Source organism: Rhinoraja longicauda, chromosome 16, assembly GCF_053455715.1.
Source record: "Rhinoraja longicauda isolate Sanriku21f chromosome 16, sRhiLon1.1, whole genome shotgun sequence".
Taxonomy (NCBI): domain Eukaryota; kingdom Metazoa; phylum Chordata; class Chondrichthyes; order Rajiformes; family Arhynchobatidae; genus Rhinoraja; species Rhinoraja longicauda.
In genome coordinates, this window is record NC_135968.1 from 19,630,705 (window position 1) to 19,649,726 (window position 19,022).

Below are 19,022 nucleotides of genomic sequence, written 5' to 3' on the forward strand. Positions count from 1 at the left end.
ATCCCTCCCTTCTGGCTTTACATTTCATTTCATTCCTCTTCTTTCCTTTTCTGACACCCTTTTCATCTCGCCTTTATTACTATTCCACCCATCTGCCTATCTCTCCACCAAAGCACGCCCCCCCCCCCTCATCTGCACTCGCCTATCGCTTTCCAGGTTTTAACCTTCACCTATCTCTCCTTCATCTTTCTCTCACCCTCCCCCCCCCCCCATTACCCCATGTGTCTGAAGATGGGGCCTGACTCAAAATGTAATCTGGCAATTTCTCTCTTCAGATGCTGCCTGACACACTGAGTTTCTCCAGAAGGTAGAATTTATTTTGCTTTATTTAGGTATTTTTCAAGCTGCTTACAAAATCACCATGCACCATTTGTAGTCATGAAATAGCTTCATTGAATGAAAATCCAGCATTTTAAACATTCTTGCTGAAACAATTGATCTTCAACTGTTCTTTGTATTGGTCATCACGTTACTACCAAGGCAGATAGGACAGGAAAATAATTGACCTGATTAAATCATGGAAAGAGTATAAACTGCCTTGAAATAAAAATAGAAAACATTGGAAACACCGAGCAGGTCGAGCAGCATCAGCGAAGTAGAAATGGAGTTTACGATTTGGTTCCGAAACCCTTGGTCAGAACTAGGAAAGAGGCAAAAGTCATCACTTTTCAGTAGCAGAAATGGTCGTGGAGGAATGAGTAGAATAAAGAGAAGGTATTTATTCACAAAATGCTGGAGTAACTCAGCAGGTCAGGCAGCATCTCAGGAGAGAAGGAATGGGTGACGTTTCGGGTCGAGACCCTTCTTCAGTCTCGACCCGAAACGTCACCCATTCCTTCTCTCCTGAGATGCTGCCTGACCTGCTGAGTTACTCCAGCATTTTGTGAATAAATACCTTCGATTTGTACCAGCATCTGCAGTTATTTTCTTACAGAATAAAGAGAATATCTCTAAGGTGAGATCAAAAGAGTTAATGTAGACAGGCTTTACTATTGTTTTCTTTTATCTATCCTATTCGATGTTACTAACAAGTCTACGCAGCAGACCCGACTGTACTAATGAAGAGAGAAAACTTCCTAAGCTGCCTTGGTTCATTCACAAGACAGACAGAATGTTCCCAATAAAGACTGCATCAAAGAAAATTGTAGTAATTATTGTTTGAATTAGCAATTAAATTCACTGGAGTATGTTAATGTTGTTGTTTACCATACTATGTGTATATAACATATATAACATATAACAACTACAGCATGGAAACAGGCCTGTCCGGCCCTACCAGTCCACGCCGACCATTCTCCCTGACCTAGTCTCATCTACCTGCACTCAGACCATAACCCTCCAATCCCCTCCTATCCATATACCTATCCAATTTACTCTTAAATAATAAAATCGAACCAGCCTCCACCACTTCCACCGGAAGCCCATTCCATACAGCCACCACCCTCTGAGTAAAGAAGTTCCCCCTCATGTTACCCCTAAACCTTTGTCCCTCAATTCTGAAGCTATGTCCCTTGTTGGAATCTTCCCCACTCTCAAAGGGAAAAGCCTACCCACGTCAACTCTGTCCGTCCCTCTCAAAATTTTAAAAACCTCTATCAAGTCCCCCCTCAACCTTCTACGCTCCAAAGAATAAAGACCCAACCTGTTCAACCTCTCTCTGTAGCCTAAGTGCTGAAACCCAGGCAACATTCTAGTAAATCTCCTCTGTACCCTCTCCATTTTGTCGACATCCTTCCTATAATTTGGCGACCAGAACTGCACACTATACTCCAGACTCGGCCTCACCAATGCCCTGTACAATTTTAACATTACAAAAAAATGTTAAAAAAATGTATTGCAGCATGTTTTGTCCCTGCCTCACACCTGAAAGCTATTTTTCTGTGGTTAAAAAAGCACATTTTAAAAATGTGTACAATATGCAAGAAGACGGAGGCAAGAGCCCAGAAACCCTTTACAATAAGAAGCTTGTAAAGATTTCATACCACTTGCAGAGTTGCTTCTGTTTTAAGCTTATTTAGAGTGATATGGACAATGTGGGTAAATGAGCTTAGAGAGAGAGCACCTTGGTTGGCATGGACGAGTTAGGCCGAAGGGTCCGTTTCTGTGCCGTTTTGCTCTATGACTAGGGGAATGCAGTTCAGCTTTGATAAGTGGAAAATAAATATGTATAGCACCTTGTTTTGAATAGTGGATAAAATGTTCATACCTACAAATAGTTTTACTTTAATCATTTAATTTTTTATTTTACTTTTTGTAATGTTTATCTTTACATTGTCCCATGAAACTACAGTTAAACTGAATAAAAAATATCTTTATCTGAATAGAAGATATAAAATGGGAAAATACTTTCTAACCATTTGGTGCAACTTCATCTTTTAACTTTTATTCCTTAAACTGAAATATTTTTCCGCATTCCATTTAAGCTCATTTGGTAAGTAGAGTTCACGTAAGTTGGGTCACAATTACTGATAGCTTGCATCTCTGCAGTACCTAGTAAAGGTAAATAGTTTCTCTCTCGTCTAAAACTTTCAGAACCTGATTCACTTGGCAATCATTACACCTATGGACGTGTTTTAACCTTTTTTTAATCAATTCCTCTCAAATATCTTCCACATCTATAGCTGATAACAGAACCAAAAAGAAAATTACCCATCGTGAAAGGAAACAGGATTTCTCTGCCTTCAAACCAACAGATAATGAGATGAAAGTTAAGATCTCGCCACAGCTGCTATTAGCAACACATCGTTTCCTAGCAACAGGCAAGTTTATCTTAACAATTATAAAAAAAGATTGAATACTGGGGTGATAGTCGTGGTCGTGTTAATGATGAATTTTTTATCCTTCCACAACTGTTACATTTCGCTCATCTTTGGCATTCTATTTGACATTCTGTTTCATCTCCTTTACTATTTGAAGTGTTTCAACCTTTTCTTCTGTCTCTCAACAACTCTTATCTGCATTGCTCCCCATTGATGTGTAGGAAGGAACAGCAGATGCACCAAAAATCCTGGAGTAACTCAGTGTCACAGCCAGCGGTTCTGGAGAGAAGGAATGGGTGACGTTTCGGGTCAATACCCGAAGAAGGGTCTCGACCCAAAATGCCACCCATTCCTTTTCTCCGTAGATGCTGCCCGTCCCGCTGAATTACTCCAGCATTTTGTATCTATCTTTGTTGCTCTCCATTGAATTCCTTTTATCCACACCACCTACCCTTATCACCTGCATCTTTAATTAGCTGTGCTCTCCTACTCTGGGTTTCTATGTACTCCCCTTCATCCCTGATTTTGGTAACCTAGGTCATACACTTGCCAATTTCCTCTAATTTCTATGCCTTTTTTTAAACCAACTTCTTCAACCCGTTTGCTCAATCCTTGGATGTTCGGTATGATTAAAATTAGTTTATAGTGCAAGTGTTTATTGTTTTAGTACAAAAGTGACATTATTGGATGAGTAGCTCATAGTCACAACAAGGCTTGATGCCATTTATACATAATATTTTTATTGTCCATTAATTGCGATGGCTAGGATATTAAGAATTAATTTGAAACTTGACTTTGTTCTTGGTTTCTAGGAATTGGGATTATTCTTTTCCCCTGCCTTGTAAAGTTCATTACAGCAGCCATTTAAAATGCACAGTTTGAGGTGGGAATTTATGTACCTCAAGGTGAGGATTATCTTTGGGGAAAATAAAATACTGCTGTTTATCCTATTTATATCATTGAAAACTTTCCCACCCAACCAAATAGCACAAGCTTTTCCACTAATGTTTAAAAAATGGCTAAATGCTATTGTATGGGTTATCAAATTGGACTGTTTTCTTTCTAACAGTCATCCAAAAAATAAATGTAATATTAGTTCCAGGGACATTTGAAGCTGATACGCACAATATACCAGAGAAGTCATGCTGAAAAATATCCCACTGTTGGTTTGTGAAGTTGAGTTCAATTTCCAAACAACAAAAATAAAATTTTGGTTTTGGTAAAAGAACCGATGAATAAGTCGGGGTGTCATAAAAATCCAGCTGATTAACGAATCATTTGAAGAAACAAACTTGTCATCCTCTGGTTTGACCTGTTCACCTTGGGTCCCATAATGTAGTTGACTCGACTGCCTTTTGAAATGGACTAGCAAGTCATTCAGTTTTCTGACCAGTGACCTTCCTATTAAGCAACACTACAGAAACGCGTAGGAAAGAACTGCAGATGCTGGTTTAAATCGAAGGTAGGCACAAAATGCTGGAGTAACTCAGTGGGACAGGCAGCATCTCTGGAGAGAAGGAATGGGTGATGTTTCGGGTGGAGACACTTCTTCAGTCTGAAGAAGGGTCTCGACCCGAAACGCCACCCATTCCTTCTTTCCAGAGATGCTGCCGGTCCCGCTGAGTTACTCCAGCATTTTATGTCTACCACATAAACGCCTTCACTAAACGTACTATAGCAGTTCAAGCTTACTACTTCCAGGGAAATCCATTTTGCATTTTTTTACAACTACCCTCGTCTATCCATGTACTGAACTTAAAGTATTACAAAGTTTTCAAGACTGGAATCATACTGTACTGATACATAATACAGCATGATACAAAATAAATTGCATGCAATCAATATTCTAGTCTGGGAAATTACAGCAATATTTTTAATGTGAATTATAAGTAAAATAAAACTTTGCACTTTGCTGAACATTGAGTTAACACAGTAATGTTACAGTACATCTAAATCAGTAGCTGTGCCATTAACTTCCATTGTGTGCCATTGACTTCCATTGAGTGAAGACTTCCCAATCAAAACTGCAAGGGTAATTAACCCCAGTTTCTATCAACAAAAGGTGATCTATTCCCATTCAACCACTCATTTTGTCTTGAGGCATTCATTGTTATGACTAAAAATTCTGTTAGTTCAAACATGAAAATTAAAGGTATTATTTGGCAAATGCACTTTTAGTAATGGCTGCATATGTAATGAAACTACAGAAAAACAAATTCCTCTTTTTCCAGCATCTGTAAAAAAAACTGCCCTTCAGAGCAATTGGTTACTTGATTTGTTTTGACATTTTAATACAAGCTTTGGCATTGTTAGAACTTTTGCTATTTTAATGTTTGTCTCATATATTTTCAATTCTATGAATAGGTCCTATAATGCCTAGTGTGCTGAGCTTTTTGGAAATTCTATAACTAATAGAAGTTAATGTTTATTAAGCTTGGTTCAATCATAAAGTACAGTGGTTATTTTTATGGTAGAAAATTTAATGTGTACACTCATTCAAAATCTGTCAACTTTCCCTTTTACTGGGGCTTTTTACTTGGTTCCTTGGCATTTAGTTTTTCTATGGGCCCAGCTGATCAAGAACCCATTATAATCATGGATAACCACCTTCGCTGTCTACTATACCAACAATATTAGTGTCATCCACAAATAGATGCTACCTGCATACACTTCCAAATTGTTGATATTAATAATGAACAACAGTGGACCCAGTGCCAATCGCTGTGGCACACCACTTATTACAGGCCTTGTTTGCAAACACTGCCCTTTATTTCCTATCTCCAGGCCAATGTTGTACCAGTCGGCTAGGTCACCTTGGTTCCTTGCAGACCAGTCCACCATGTGGTACCATGTCTTGCAGACAACTCCTCATTAATCTTCTTGGTCACCTCCTCTAAAATTCAATCAAACTTTGTGTGAGACAATTTTCCAAGCACAGAGCCATCTTTGCCTTTCCAAATGCATGTAGATCTTATCTCTCAGAAACCCCTCCAACATTTTATCAATGGCGTAAGACTAACTGGTCTGTATTTCCCAGGTTTTTCCTTACAGCTTTTCATAAATAGAGGCACAACATTAACCACCCTCCATTCTTACGTCACCTCAGTGGTGGCTATTGATGATACAAATATCCCTGAAAGTGGCCTTGCTATCCATAGCAACGCAATTGTACTTGTTCTTTCATTTTGGCCCAAAGATCTATCCACCTTAATGTGCGTTACGACCACTACAAACTCCTACTTGTAATGTGTCATTCTGACCATATTGCAATGATATTAATGCTCATTTAATTTAGGGTAAAGCACCAATTTCCTCCAGTCTTCTCCCAGTAAAACTGAGATATTTGAGTGATGAAGCTGTCACAATAGACAATAGTTAATAGGTGCAGGAGGAGGCCATTCGGCCCTTCAGGCCAGCACCGCCATTCAATGTGATCATGGCTGATCACCCCGTTCCTGCCTTCTCCCCATACCCCCTGACTCCGCTATCCTTGAGAGCTCTATCTAGCTCTCTCTTGAATACATTCAGAGAATTGGCCTCCACTGCCTTCTGAGGCAGAGAATTCCACTGATTCACAACTCTCTGACTGAAAAAGTCACAGACTTAATTCCTGGAGAGGAATGGCTATGAGGGTGATGGGAAAATTTCAGGAAATTGTATTTTATTGAACTAATATGGGTATTTGACTTAATTAAATATATTCAATTGTTTACGTTTTTAATGTTTGCAATTTTTCCTAATTTTAATTATTTAACAGGATGGGTAATTTTCTATTTTAGAAAATTGTTTAATGGCAGAGGCATTTACAGAGGTTTAATTTGTTTTGACAGTTTTGGTTGATAAGCCTGGGGTGAGGCTTAGCTAACCGTCTAAACGTTTCTGGGGGTGGAATGGGCAAGAAGGCCCTGCACTGTCAATTAGGAACCCACTTCTGCATATCAGTGAAGGTTGGGGAGAGGCAAGCAAGGACAACTACACTGAGGCAGCTACACAGAATTATCCGGTAGGCCTTCTGTTGTGCAGAAAGATTAAACAAGCCAAGAAAGTCCAATGTTTGGTCACTAGCTTGTTAAAATTAAGCTAAAATTATGCTTGGAACACACAAAATTAAAACCGGAGATATAACTTTTATTTTGATTGTGGAGGACGCATTTTTTTTATTTTAATAGCCTACAATTGACTTTCTTGACCTAAGTAATGAATAAAAATATTAGCTAGTATTTCTACGTTAAAGATTGTTCAATAATTATGCGGTAACCGTCTCTGCAGAACAGATTTAGCAGCCAATGGTGATAGGCTGGTGTTTGCTGTTGAACTTGAAGATCTGATTGTGTTGAAGGCTTGGATTTAACCATTCGCAACATTAGTCAACAGGGGTATCTCTGGCATGTACCACGAGTGATGACATTATGCATGTGGAATAGCCAATGACATAGAACGGTACAAACCAAGAAGCACCAATTTTACTGAACATTTTACTTATTGCCGATTAAAATTTAGAATGTTCATTAGACTAAGTCTAACTGCTGAAAACCTTATTTTGAAAGATTTTTAAAACTTCAATTAAAAATTGAGGAAGTTCATTTTTTAGAGGCACAGATGTTAAGCTGTTGTACACAACTGGAATTTATTCAAATCTCATGGAGCAATTCATGACATTGTTGGGGTATTTTGCAGGCAATGTTTTTGTGAATATCTCAAATACCACTTTTGCATTCTCATAACATTGTAAGCTGCTAATTTTGTAGATCTAACAATCGCAAAGTGTAGATTTGTACCCTTCCGCAGATATGGATAATGGTAAAGAGCAACATTGCACTCGTCTTAGATTTTGCCACAATAGAGCAATCAAACAACATACATTATCTTGGGAGGGAAACGAGAGGCATTTGGATAGATGCTGCAAGACGATTGACCTGTATGAATTCACATTCTATAAGGAATTTGAAATGTTCAGGATAAGTAAAAGCATTTGGTTTGTGCTGTTCTATATGATTGTGCTTTTGACAAGAAAATTAAAGAATCTGATTTTTAGTGAAGGAAAACAAATTGTTTCTATTAGAGTCTACAGAAAAGACCATTCTTGTTTAGTTATCAGTACCATTCCTATTACCCACAGTGGTTAAAAGATTTTAATCTGATTCTGTAGGAAAACAACAACATCAAACTGCAATTATTTTATTTCCTACTGGGTAAGTGTATGTCACAGAATAATAGAATATTATATCAAAGAAATAGGCAATTTGGTCTGTTGAATCCTGGGGTGGTTGTTTAGAAGAGAAATTCAATTAGTCCAATTCTCCTCCTACATTAAGCATTTCAATTTTTATGTTAAAATACTAATCTAATTTTCTTTAAGGATTGATCTTTCAGATGTTAGAAAAAAATCTTTATTTAAATGTTTCTCATTTTGAAATACTTCTCCTTATTTTTTCCTCTGTTTGAAGGACCACCACCCTGGCCTCTTCAGTCAAGTTTTGTAACTATTTCTTAATCATGGAATTGGAATTGTTCTCTTAAAATTAATTGTAGCTTCTTCCTTCACAGCCTTCTTAATAGAAACTTATATTTCCATCTAATGGGAAAAAAAGCAATGTATGCTTGGTTTAATCCCTGGTTCTTCTGGTCTGTCTTTGTATGTAAAACCCTCTGTGCTATCCTTTGGCAGGACAGGTGAACAAATCAGTTACCAATATCAAAGATTTGTGCGCATGTTGGGTTTCTTGTTGTTACGTAAAGGCTTCTACCATTTTCTTTTGAGGTTTCTTCTCAGTCTTCATCACCTCTCATTTCTCTGCCACGAGTCCTCCCATTCTGTCAGTTTTTCTATGTCCATTTTAATTCTCTTATGATCTTTATCGTTTTCAATAATTCTAAGATTTGTATTTCTTGAATGATATATTACAGTACTGTTTATCAAATGTAACAGGGATTATCAAATGTAGCATGGAACTTTTGGAGGAAACAGCACTCTACTCTTTTCAGTCTGAGAAGTAGCAATTCAGCGACTTTCTCTTTTTATTTCCTTTTCTTTTGTAATCCCACTCATTTCCGTTTTGCTGCTGAACCTAACCTGGAGCAATTTAACATATGCATTTGGAAATATATATGCACTACTTCTAAAATGACCTCCGGTCTCTTAGCGGAAAATTCAAAAGTAATCAAACATGATTTATAGTCACAGCGCACGGAAATGGGGCCTTTGACCCAAATTGCCCATGCAGACCAAGATAATCTAAGCTAGTGCCAATTGCCTGCTTTTGACCTATGTATGCTTGATAAATAATTATTGGTTCCTATCTATTACATTATGCTTGTCCAAGTGACTACTATTTTTTCTTCCTTGTTTCCCAAACCTTGCCTGTTACTGACATTAAATTTCCTAGATGTCAACTTATCTATATCGGCGAAACCAAGCGCAGGCTCGGCGATCGCTTCGCTGAACACCTGCGCTCGGTCCGCATTAACGCAACTGATCTCCCGGTGGCCCAGCACTTTAACTCCCCCTCCCATTCCCAGTCTGACCTCTCTGTCATGGGCCTCCTCCAGTGCCATAGTGAGGCCCGCCGGAAATTGGAGGAGCAGCACCTCATATTTCGCCTGGGCAGTTTGCGGCCCGGTGGTATGAACGTCGACTTCTCCAACTTCAGATAGCTCCTCTGTCCCTCCCTTCCCCTCCTCCTTCCCAGATCTCCCTCTATCTTCCTGTCTCCACCTATATCCTTCCTTTGTCCCACCCCCGACATCAGTCTGAAGAAGGGTCTCGACCCGAAACGTCACCCATTCCTTCTCTCCCGAGATGCTGCCTGACCTGCTGAGTTACTCCAGCATTTTGTGAATAAAAAAATTAAATTTCCAGGACTTTGGTTGCAGATTTATCTTCTCCCCTTTCTTTGAGCAAAGAGTTAATGTTTGCAATCTTATTGTCTTTGGTACCATTGCTGTTTGGCGCAAGGTGGTAAATTGTGAGCAGCTTGGATAAATCTCATTTGCATGAGATGATACTTTCTAATCATTCAACTAGATTGCATTTTTAAATTTTAACACTCCCACTCTACCAGTGTTCTCATTTACTAAACCTTTAGAAAAGTCTTCTTGGCAAAGCTAGATGCCAAACCTTTCAGCTAACCCCAAGTTCTCTGCAGCTGATCCACTCGTCCTCTGACTACTATTATGAGCAAGCCCTTTTGATTTTATTTCATGTTGACCTCATTGAGAGACTTCTATTAATTGGATTTCCTGGATTCTCCACCCCGATGCAGTGACTGCACAGTTTTAAAAATAATTGTTCTTAAAAACAGGATGGTATTTGTGTTGCAAGTTCCATGGATTTAAATGTGCCGAAATGTTCTTTTCCCTCAATGAACCTTTAAGGCATCGATCCATGGTAGCTAATTTTGACTGTAATATATTCATTGTAATATATAGTTTATTGCTTGAAATTACACTTGTTATATAATTTTAATTATTTCAGAAGTGGAACCATTTAGTCCAATGCAGATGTCAGAGAAGATCTTGTTAAGGCTGCTAAAACATCCGAATGTCATTCAGGAAATGAAATTTGATGATAGGAACAAAAAAGCCCCAGAACATTACCTCTTCCATCGGAACAAACCTGTAGACTATTTTATTCTAATTTTGCAGGTTAGTATGATTCATTCAAGAGAAAATCTGTGGAATTATATCTGGAAGAATTGCATTTATACAGATCAAAGATGATTGAATCTGGGCTGTGTATGTGTAGAGTACATTAGTTTTAAAATGCATACTTTCAGAGAACTGAATTTATATTCTTTGATTTTTGTTCAATGTTATTGTTGAAAAGGCTACCCATGTAAACCTTTGATGTGCAAGTGCTACCAAGTTTGGGATTCCTGGAGTTGGTGGGGAATGAAGGCAGAAGCAGAGTGGTTGTCCCTCTACTCATAAAAGTCTAAATGGTATTTAGACTTTAGTTTTGAGATACAGTGCGGAAACAGGCCCTTTAGCCCACCGAGTCCGTGCCGACCAGCGACCCACGTAGACGAGCACTATCCTACGCACTGGGGACAATCTACAATTTTTACCCATGCCAATTAACCTACAAACCTATACATCTTTGGAGTGTGGGAGGAAACTAGAGCACATGGAGAAAACCCATACAGTCACAGGGAGAAAGTCCAAACTCTGTACAAACAGCACCCGTAGTCAGGATCGAACCCAGGTCTCTGGTGCTGTAAGGCAGCAGCTCTACCGCTGCATCACTGTGGCACCCATAGGCTAGAATAGGCTTTATTTTAGAAATCAAGTTATTTTAAACTAAATTGCAGGATCTTGAAGAATGATGGTGACTTGAAATGGAAATCCAAATAGACTGATGGAGATAAAATCTCAAGGATTGTTTAGGAATGCTGCATTGCTGGGTCTTGATGAATGGCCTAAAAAATAATTTCCTCTTCCATAATTATCTTGAATTTTGTGAAATAGGATATCAGGATTTAGATTAAATTGATCAGAAGAGCAAATGAAAGATCATTGTAACTGCAATTGCACCCCAAAATTTCCATGACTACAGAACTCATTTGTTGCCTTGTGACAAGTGTCCAACTCGCGCGATTAAGACTCGGAGAACACGCGCCGTCAAGATCTAAAGCAATAACCCAGGCTTCGGAACTACCACTGTCGTCAAAGTGTCCCCTCAGTCTCTGAGGAGTTGAGGGGGTGTCTTAATCTAAGTGACTTCAAAGCCGCCTCCAGACTTTGGGAAGGTGTCACCATGACTGTCTCCACGTGTAAGCAAATTAATTTTTGCTGCTTTATGATACTGGAAACTGGGCTGAATTGTGATTAGAAAGTAACTAACTTGGTCACGGTATCATACCAATATCATTGTATCTATGCTGCTTAGGGTAAAAAAGGTTTCTATACATCTCTTCTAATCTAACAATGCGGTGGACAAATTTTGATCATCTACTCAATGAAAATAGTTCTTATGTAGGCCTTTTGTAATTTCATAGGGAGTCATGGAGCTATAAAGATCAGAAATAGGTCTTCAGTTCCAACTTGTTTGTGCCAATTGCGTCGCCTAATTGAGGTAGTCCCATTTCCCTGTACTGGACCCATAGCAACTGAGATTGAATGTATTTGACTTCTTGAAAACTTACCCAAGTCCAATTGAGATCATAAGTCAGGTTTCGGCTATGTTTTCAAACAATAGCCCTGAAATTCAGATTATCCATAATCTTGACCAGAAGAGAGATTTTTTTTTGTAAATTTACCAGAAGAGAGATTTTTTTTGTAAATTTAAGTTAAATAATTATTGGTTAAAATGTGCCAAGTTTACTGTTTTGACATGGAATTGGCTGGAACTGTTGACTACCTTAGTTCCTCAAACTGGGAAAATAATGATCTTGTGTCTGGAGATTAAAGCTCTTTTAAAAATATATATTTTAATTGAGGCACTATTCCAATGATTGTGCAACAGCTTGTGTCTATTAAATTTCTTCCACAACACAACCATTCTAATTCGCTGATAATAATGTTTCGTAGAAAATGCAATTGTATTTTTTCAGAATCTTAATGTTTATGGGCTGATGTTTCTTAAATTAATGTATTTATTCATTAAATTTTTATCTTAATGAATATTCATGCTGAGAGGAAATAGGCTCTTGTTTGTTGAATGTAGTTTAATGATGCCAATGCTTTGTTTTGGCCAGGGGAAAGTAGAGGTGGAAGCTGGGAAAGAAGTAATGAAGTTCGAAGCAGGAGCTTTCTCTTACTATGGCATGATGGCTCTCACGTCCTCTCCAGGTATTAATCTCAGTTTCACAACTACGGCATTGGTGGAATCAATGTTTTCTCTGAAAGTAAAATAATGGGAAAAGGTTTTGAAAGCAAATTATTAGAATTTAATCAGTACTCAGAGGCTTAGATTTTAAATCTACAAGTAATCCTCTTACAACCCTTGGCTCTAATGGGTACCAAGTTATTGATTAGACTAAACTTGGCTACTGGGCACGATTTGATTTGGTGCACAAATGCACAAATTCTGAAAACAGAGCAGTTAGTTCCTGTAACCTTGTCACACTTATTGATAGCTTGTGCCCAGCATTTTGAAACTGTCCGCAGTCCACTCGCTGAGACGGTGCACTCACTGCACAGCATGCCACAGTTGACACATAGAAATCTGGTGATCTGGTGCACAGCGTATTTGGTATGCATGAGGTGCATTCCTGCGTTAGACGTCACTCCTGCAGACGCACACTACTGCCACCAGGTGGAAGTTCCTAAACTCTGGAAGATGCATATTTCCATCCTTTGAGAATTCTGGTTTACTCTAAATATTTGCAGGAAATCAACTTGGTTTGAGAGCATGGATGGCTTCCCTGGTGGTGGAATAACACTCCAGAAGACATTTGACAAAATTGTAATAACCAAGCCTCATTAATTCAAGGATATTTTGGATGCTATTTCTTTTGAAATTCTAATTGGCATTTGTTTGTTTTAATCAAAATCAGCCTGTTGGAAAAAAATATATCAACACTTGATCCATTTGCTACTCACTTAGGATGGAGGGTGCTTGGTGCTGAAATGTAGACCAGTGTGTCAAATAAGCTGTTTGAGGTAGGAGTGATAGGTGCAACCATTTAATTGAGAAACTGAAAGCATGTAGGTCATTTATGGAACTAAAAACATTTTTGAAAACAAATGAATTGATGAAATGAAATAAAAGTAATATTGCAGTTCTTAAAGTTGTGATAAATTGCAAGATTAATTGGCTTTGTGTTTAATGTTTAGCTCATGCACCACAACATGATGTCTTCATTTTTTGGTGCTCAATTGATTTGAATCCAGCTTTAAATATTAGTATAAACCGTGACTAAATTCCCATTTGATGCAATGGAATTCAGTATTTTGAACACATGGGTTTTTTTTCCTTCGTCCCCTCCTTGGCTCGAAGTGACATGAGGAAATGAAATACAGCTCTATATTTAGTGATGTTCTTAATTATTCCGAAATAAAAGCATACAATGCCAGAAAGCTCAGCAGATTAGGTATATCTGTGCAGTGATCAATTATTTGACAAAAAGATAGCAACCTGAAATGTTAACTCGTGCTTCTCTGTCTGTGAATGTTACATGACCTACTTTGCATTTCTACTATTTTCTGGAGGATAGTGGTAGTTAGTTTAGTTTATTGTCACATGTACTAAGGTACAGTGAAAAGCTGTTTTGTTGCGTGCTATCCAGTCAGTGGAAAGACTATAAATGATTACAATCAAGCCGTCCACAGTGTATAGATACATGGTAATGGGAATAACATGTAGTGCAAGATAAAGTTCAGTAAAGCCTGATTAAAGATAGTCCGAGGGTCTCCAATGAGGTAGATAGTAGGTCAGGACCATGCTGTACTGGAAAGAAACTGACCCTGAATCTGGAGGTATGTGTCTTCACACTTCTGCACCTCTTGCCTGATGGGAGAGGGGAGAAGGGACAAAGACTTGTCCTTGATTATGTTGATGGCCTTGCTGAGGCAGCATAGTGTAGATGGAGTTAATGGCAGGGAGGTTGGTTTGCATGATGGTCTGAGCAGCGTCCAAAATTTCCTACAATTTCTTGCACTCTTGGACGGAGCTGTTCTCAAACCATGCTGTGATGCATCCCGATAAAATGCTTTCTACGGTGCATCTGTAGAAATTTGTGAGAGTTATTGGGGACATGGTTCAATGATACTTTGGACATGCTGGACTTCCTAAGCCTTCTAAGGAAGAGGATGTGTTGGTGTGCTTTCTTAGCCATTGTTTTGATATGGTTAGTTCAGGACAAGTTGCTGGTGAAATTAACTACAAGGAACATGAAGCTTTCAACCATTACTACTTTGGCACCTTCAATGTAAATTGGGATATGTGTACCATTTTGCTTCCTGAAGTCGAATAACAATCCTTTGTCTTTCTGAAATGGTTGTCTAGGCACCTGGTTATGGGGTTCTCGATCTCCTTCCCATACTCTGTCTCATCATTATTTGATATCCATCCCACTACAGTGGTGTCGTCTGCGGTATGGGTGTTTTCTGCTTGGAACGAGTGCATGGATTGGTGTGAGGATCTTTATTTATAATACAAATGACTCGGATGAGAATTTTAGTGGTCTGATTGATAAGTTTTCAGACAACATGAAAGTTGGTGGAGTTGTAGATAGCGAAGAAGATTGTCCAAGGATGCTGCAGGACATGAATCAGTTGGAACATAGGGTGGAGTGGTGGCATAGAAACATAGAAACATAGAAAATAGGTGCAGGAGTAGGCCATTCGGCCCTTCGAGCCTGCACCGCCATTCAATATGATCATGGCTGATCATCCAACTCAGTATCCTGTACCTGCCTTCTCTCCATACCCCCTGATCCCTTTAGCCACAAGGGCCACATCTAACTCCCTCTTAAATATAGCCAATGAACTGGCCTCAACTACCTTCTGTGGCAGAGAATTCCACAGATTCACCACTCTCTGTGTGAAAAAAAACGTTCTCATCTCGGTCCTAAAAGACTTCCCCCTTATCCTTAAACTGTGACCCCTTGTTCTGGACTTCCCCAACATCGGGAACAATCTTCCTGCATCTAGCCTGTCCAACCCCTTAAGAATTTTGTAAGTTTCTATAAGATCCCCCCTCAGTCTTCTAAATTCCAGCGAGTAAAAGCCGAGTCTATCCAGTCTTTCTTCATATGAAAGTCCTGCCATCCCAGGAATCAATCTGGTGAACCTTCTCTGTACTCCCTCTATGGCAAGAATGTCTTTCCTCAGATTAGGAGACCAAAACTGTACGCAATAAAAACTGTGGCAGATAGAATTTAATCCAGATGAGAGTGTGCTAATGCATTTTGGGAAATCGAACTCTGGTAGGACTTACAGGATAAATGTCAGGTATGCTGATGTACAGAGAAACCTTGAGGTCCAAGTCCGTAACTCGCTAAAATGGACTCAGTGGTGAAGATTTAATATGCTTGCATTCATCACCCGAGGTATTGTGTATAAGAGTTGGGATGCTGAAGCTATACAAAAAAAAATGGTCTGACTGCATTTAGATTTTGTATACAGTTTGGTGACCAAATTACAGGAAGGATGTAATAGCAATAGAGAAGGTGCTGAAGAGATTTTCCAGGATGTTGTCATAGGGTCTTAGAATAATACAGCATAGAAATGGGCCTTAAGGACAATTCATCCTTGCAGAACAAGGTGCCTGCCTGTGGCAATCTCATCTGACAGCATTTGTCCCAAGACCCCCTAAATGGTCTATCAGGGGCCTCCAAACTTTTCAGCATGAGGGCCACATTATATATTTGGCACATTTTTGCGGGCTGTAAGAAAAAATAAAGAAATGTCAGTTTTATAAATTTAATGAAGTTTATATGGCAACAAACAAATAATATTCAATTTTTAAAAAGAGCGTGAAATATTGGAATATATATATATATACCGTAGGTATACAATTATTTATAAAACAGAAAAAATACAGTGACCACCAGTGGGCATGTAGACAGTATAGAAATATCATATGATATAATGGTGGATTGACCACAGGTGGGCACTCCGCCAAGAAATCATTAAAGTTTAAAATAATTATTAAGTCGGCAGCTGCATACAAGCCCTCAACTTGATAGCCTACCTGACATGTAAGTTCGGAAACTGCCACCGAGATCGGCCCTGAGGACCGGAGAACCGAGGAGGAGGGAGCCACTGGCGATGACGGCACGATGAGTGGGCCCGTAGGAGAGGATATCCTTGTGAATATCGAAGATCGCTGCAGAAGGCTTTTCCCCCAGGACACACAGGCGGGCGGTCGGGCGAGGGAAGGGACATCGATCGACGGGCCGAGCCAGTCGAGGGAGACGGAGGAGGCCCTGCAGTAGCCTGGGGCTCGCCTGGATCGGCAGCCGCTCCAGCATATCCAGCGTGTGAACCCGACTTTGGACTTTTGTAAACGGCGGCAAAATATGGTGGTGACTTGTGCACGTGTGATCCACGCTAAAATAATTCCACTGTGCAGTGCACACGTGACAATAAACGACCATTCAGAAAAGGGCCACTAAAAAAATAATTCCCATGCTGCCACAGAACCCGCAGCACGGAACCTGTTAAGAGCTTGCTGCAGGCCGGATAAAATCCCGTGCTGGGCCGGATGTGGCCCGCGGGCCACAGTTTGGAGACCGCTGGTCTATATCCATATACCTGTCCAAATGTCTTTTAAATGTTGGAATTGTACCCGTCTTTCAGAGGTAATCTGCTCAGCCTCCTTCGCTCCAGGGAAAACAGCCTCATCTGTCCAGTCTCTCCTGATAACACCAATCGTCCATTCCTGGCAACATCCTTGTGAACCTCCTTCTACACCCTCTCGAGTTTGATCACATCTTTCCTCGTTTGGCAGAGTTGCACACAATACTCTAAGTATAGTCTCACCAACAGCTATAATATATCCTGATTTCTGTACATAGTGACCTGATCAATGAATGCAAGCATGCCATGTGCCCTTTTCATCACCTTGTCTACCTTTGGGTTTTCAAGGAACTAGATGCACTAGCCCTAGGTCTCCCTATTCAATAGTCAATATCAATAGTCAATAGTCGTTTATTTGTCACATACACATAAATGTGTAGTGAAATGAAACATTACCCGCAGTTCAACAATAAGACCAATAAGAATAATCAATAAAAATGCAATAACACATACAATCACAACTAACACCAAACAAAAAGAAACATCCATCACAGTGAGTCTCCTCCAGTCTCTCCTCACTGTGATGGAAGGCCACAATTCTACCACATTCCCCAAAGGCCTGCCATTCACTGTTTCTGTCCTTCCGTGATTTAACTTTCCAAAATTCTAGACCCAGAGTAGACTAGTCTAGAATTAGATGGCACAAATTTAAGGTAAGAGGGGAGAAATTTAGAGATGAGAGGTGTAATTTTTTCAAAAGTGATGTGGAATGAGCTCCCAGAAGAGCTGGTAGAGGCAGGTACAATTACAACATTTTAAAGATGCAATAACTGCTGGAGCAGGTCAGGCAGCATTTATGGAGGCAGAGAGATGGTTCATGTTTTGGGTCGGGACCCTGCAAATGAATTTTTGCGCAGGTATTTGGAAAGGGAAGGCATGCCCCCTTTGCAGCCAACTGGAATTGGAGCAGATAAGCATTATTGTCAGTCTGGATAAGGTAGGCTGATGGGGCCTGTGTCTGTGTAGTATGATTCCAAGATAAAAGTAAAATCTGGTCTGACAGCAAATTGGACAAATTGAAAAAGACTACTACTGCTGAGCAAACACTGCTTTTACAACTGAGATTCAAATTATGACATTACGTCTCTATTAATCTGTAAAATGCATCGCATTTAACATTTAGACCTTAAATTCAGGAGTGGAGCTGTGAGCATTGAACTTGACAGCCCTCTAGTGGATGTTATAAACATGGGAATGCAGAGCCTCTCTGTTCCTTGCATTTTAAGGAATAAACAATATTGGTACCTTATTGATTATCATATTTTATATATCCAGAATTTTTTTTCTTATACATCTAATATCTTTAATTTGCATGACATTTCCTCTGCCATTGTTTGATCTACACAGTGCATCATGTACGGTTATGGCACTTCTGAGCTGCCAGTTTTAATTCTACTGCACCCATTTTGGTGGAGTAGAATTAAAACGAATTAGAATTAATTGGCCCATTTTTAATGAATCTTAAAGTGTAACCCTTTGTATATTAGTGCCAGTTTCAACATTGAACCCAGTTGGTGGTGCTCATTTTATCTTGTTCATTCAAGGGATGTACATTTCACTAGCTGACCCAGTATTTAGTTGCCCTTCTTTAATTGCCCTTGAAAAGGTGATGGTGAGTTATTGCAGTCCTTGAGGTGTTCTTTCCATCTTGAATATAGACACGACCGCTTTAACCAGTACCCGCTGATTTCCTCAAAACCAATTCTGATCTCAAGTTTTATCGTTAATCCCCACAGCTTTGATCTTTGTTAATGGAATCTTTTGTGAAACACAAAGTTCCACAAAGTCCTTGGACTTTGCACCATAGCAATTTCCCAGTTGGCTGGTGGCCACACAATCTTCCATGTTGAAAATCTTACTGTTTACGAGGTTTGCAGAGACTCCTCAAATTTTCTTCCGATGATCTGCCTTTATATGTAGAGTTGTGACAGAAGGCTAATGGGGCATCAGTTAGTTGCACCGCGTCATTTTTTGCATTAGCTACTTTCCGATCTGTCGGTGCCTCCCAGGAGTCCATTG

At 39.4% G+C, this 19,022-nt stretch overlaps 1 protein-coding gene across 3 annotated transcripts in view; it reads left to right on the forward strand.

Annotated features, from left to right (window-relative positions):
* The window catches only part of LOC144601324 (metal transporter CNNM2-like), a 117,933-nt gene that overhangs the window by 88,237 nt on the left and 10,674 nt on the right, over positions 1-19,022 (forward strand). For 2 of the 3 annotated variants that reach the window (XM_078413367.1, XM_078413368.1), the window contains exons 3-5: positions 2,622-2,759; positions 10,234-10,403; positions 12,455-12,548. In XM_078413367.1, coding sequence (XP_078269493.1) covers positions 2,622-2,759; positions 10,234-10,403; positions 12,455-12,548 — 402 coding nt within the window. Of the gene's footprint in view, positions 1-2,621; positions 2,760-10,233; positions 10,404-12,454; positions 12,549-13,255; positions 13,336-19,022 lie in introns of those variants that run through there. The other variant, XM_078413369.1, reaches the window with a different exon arrangement.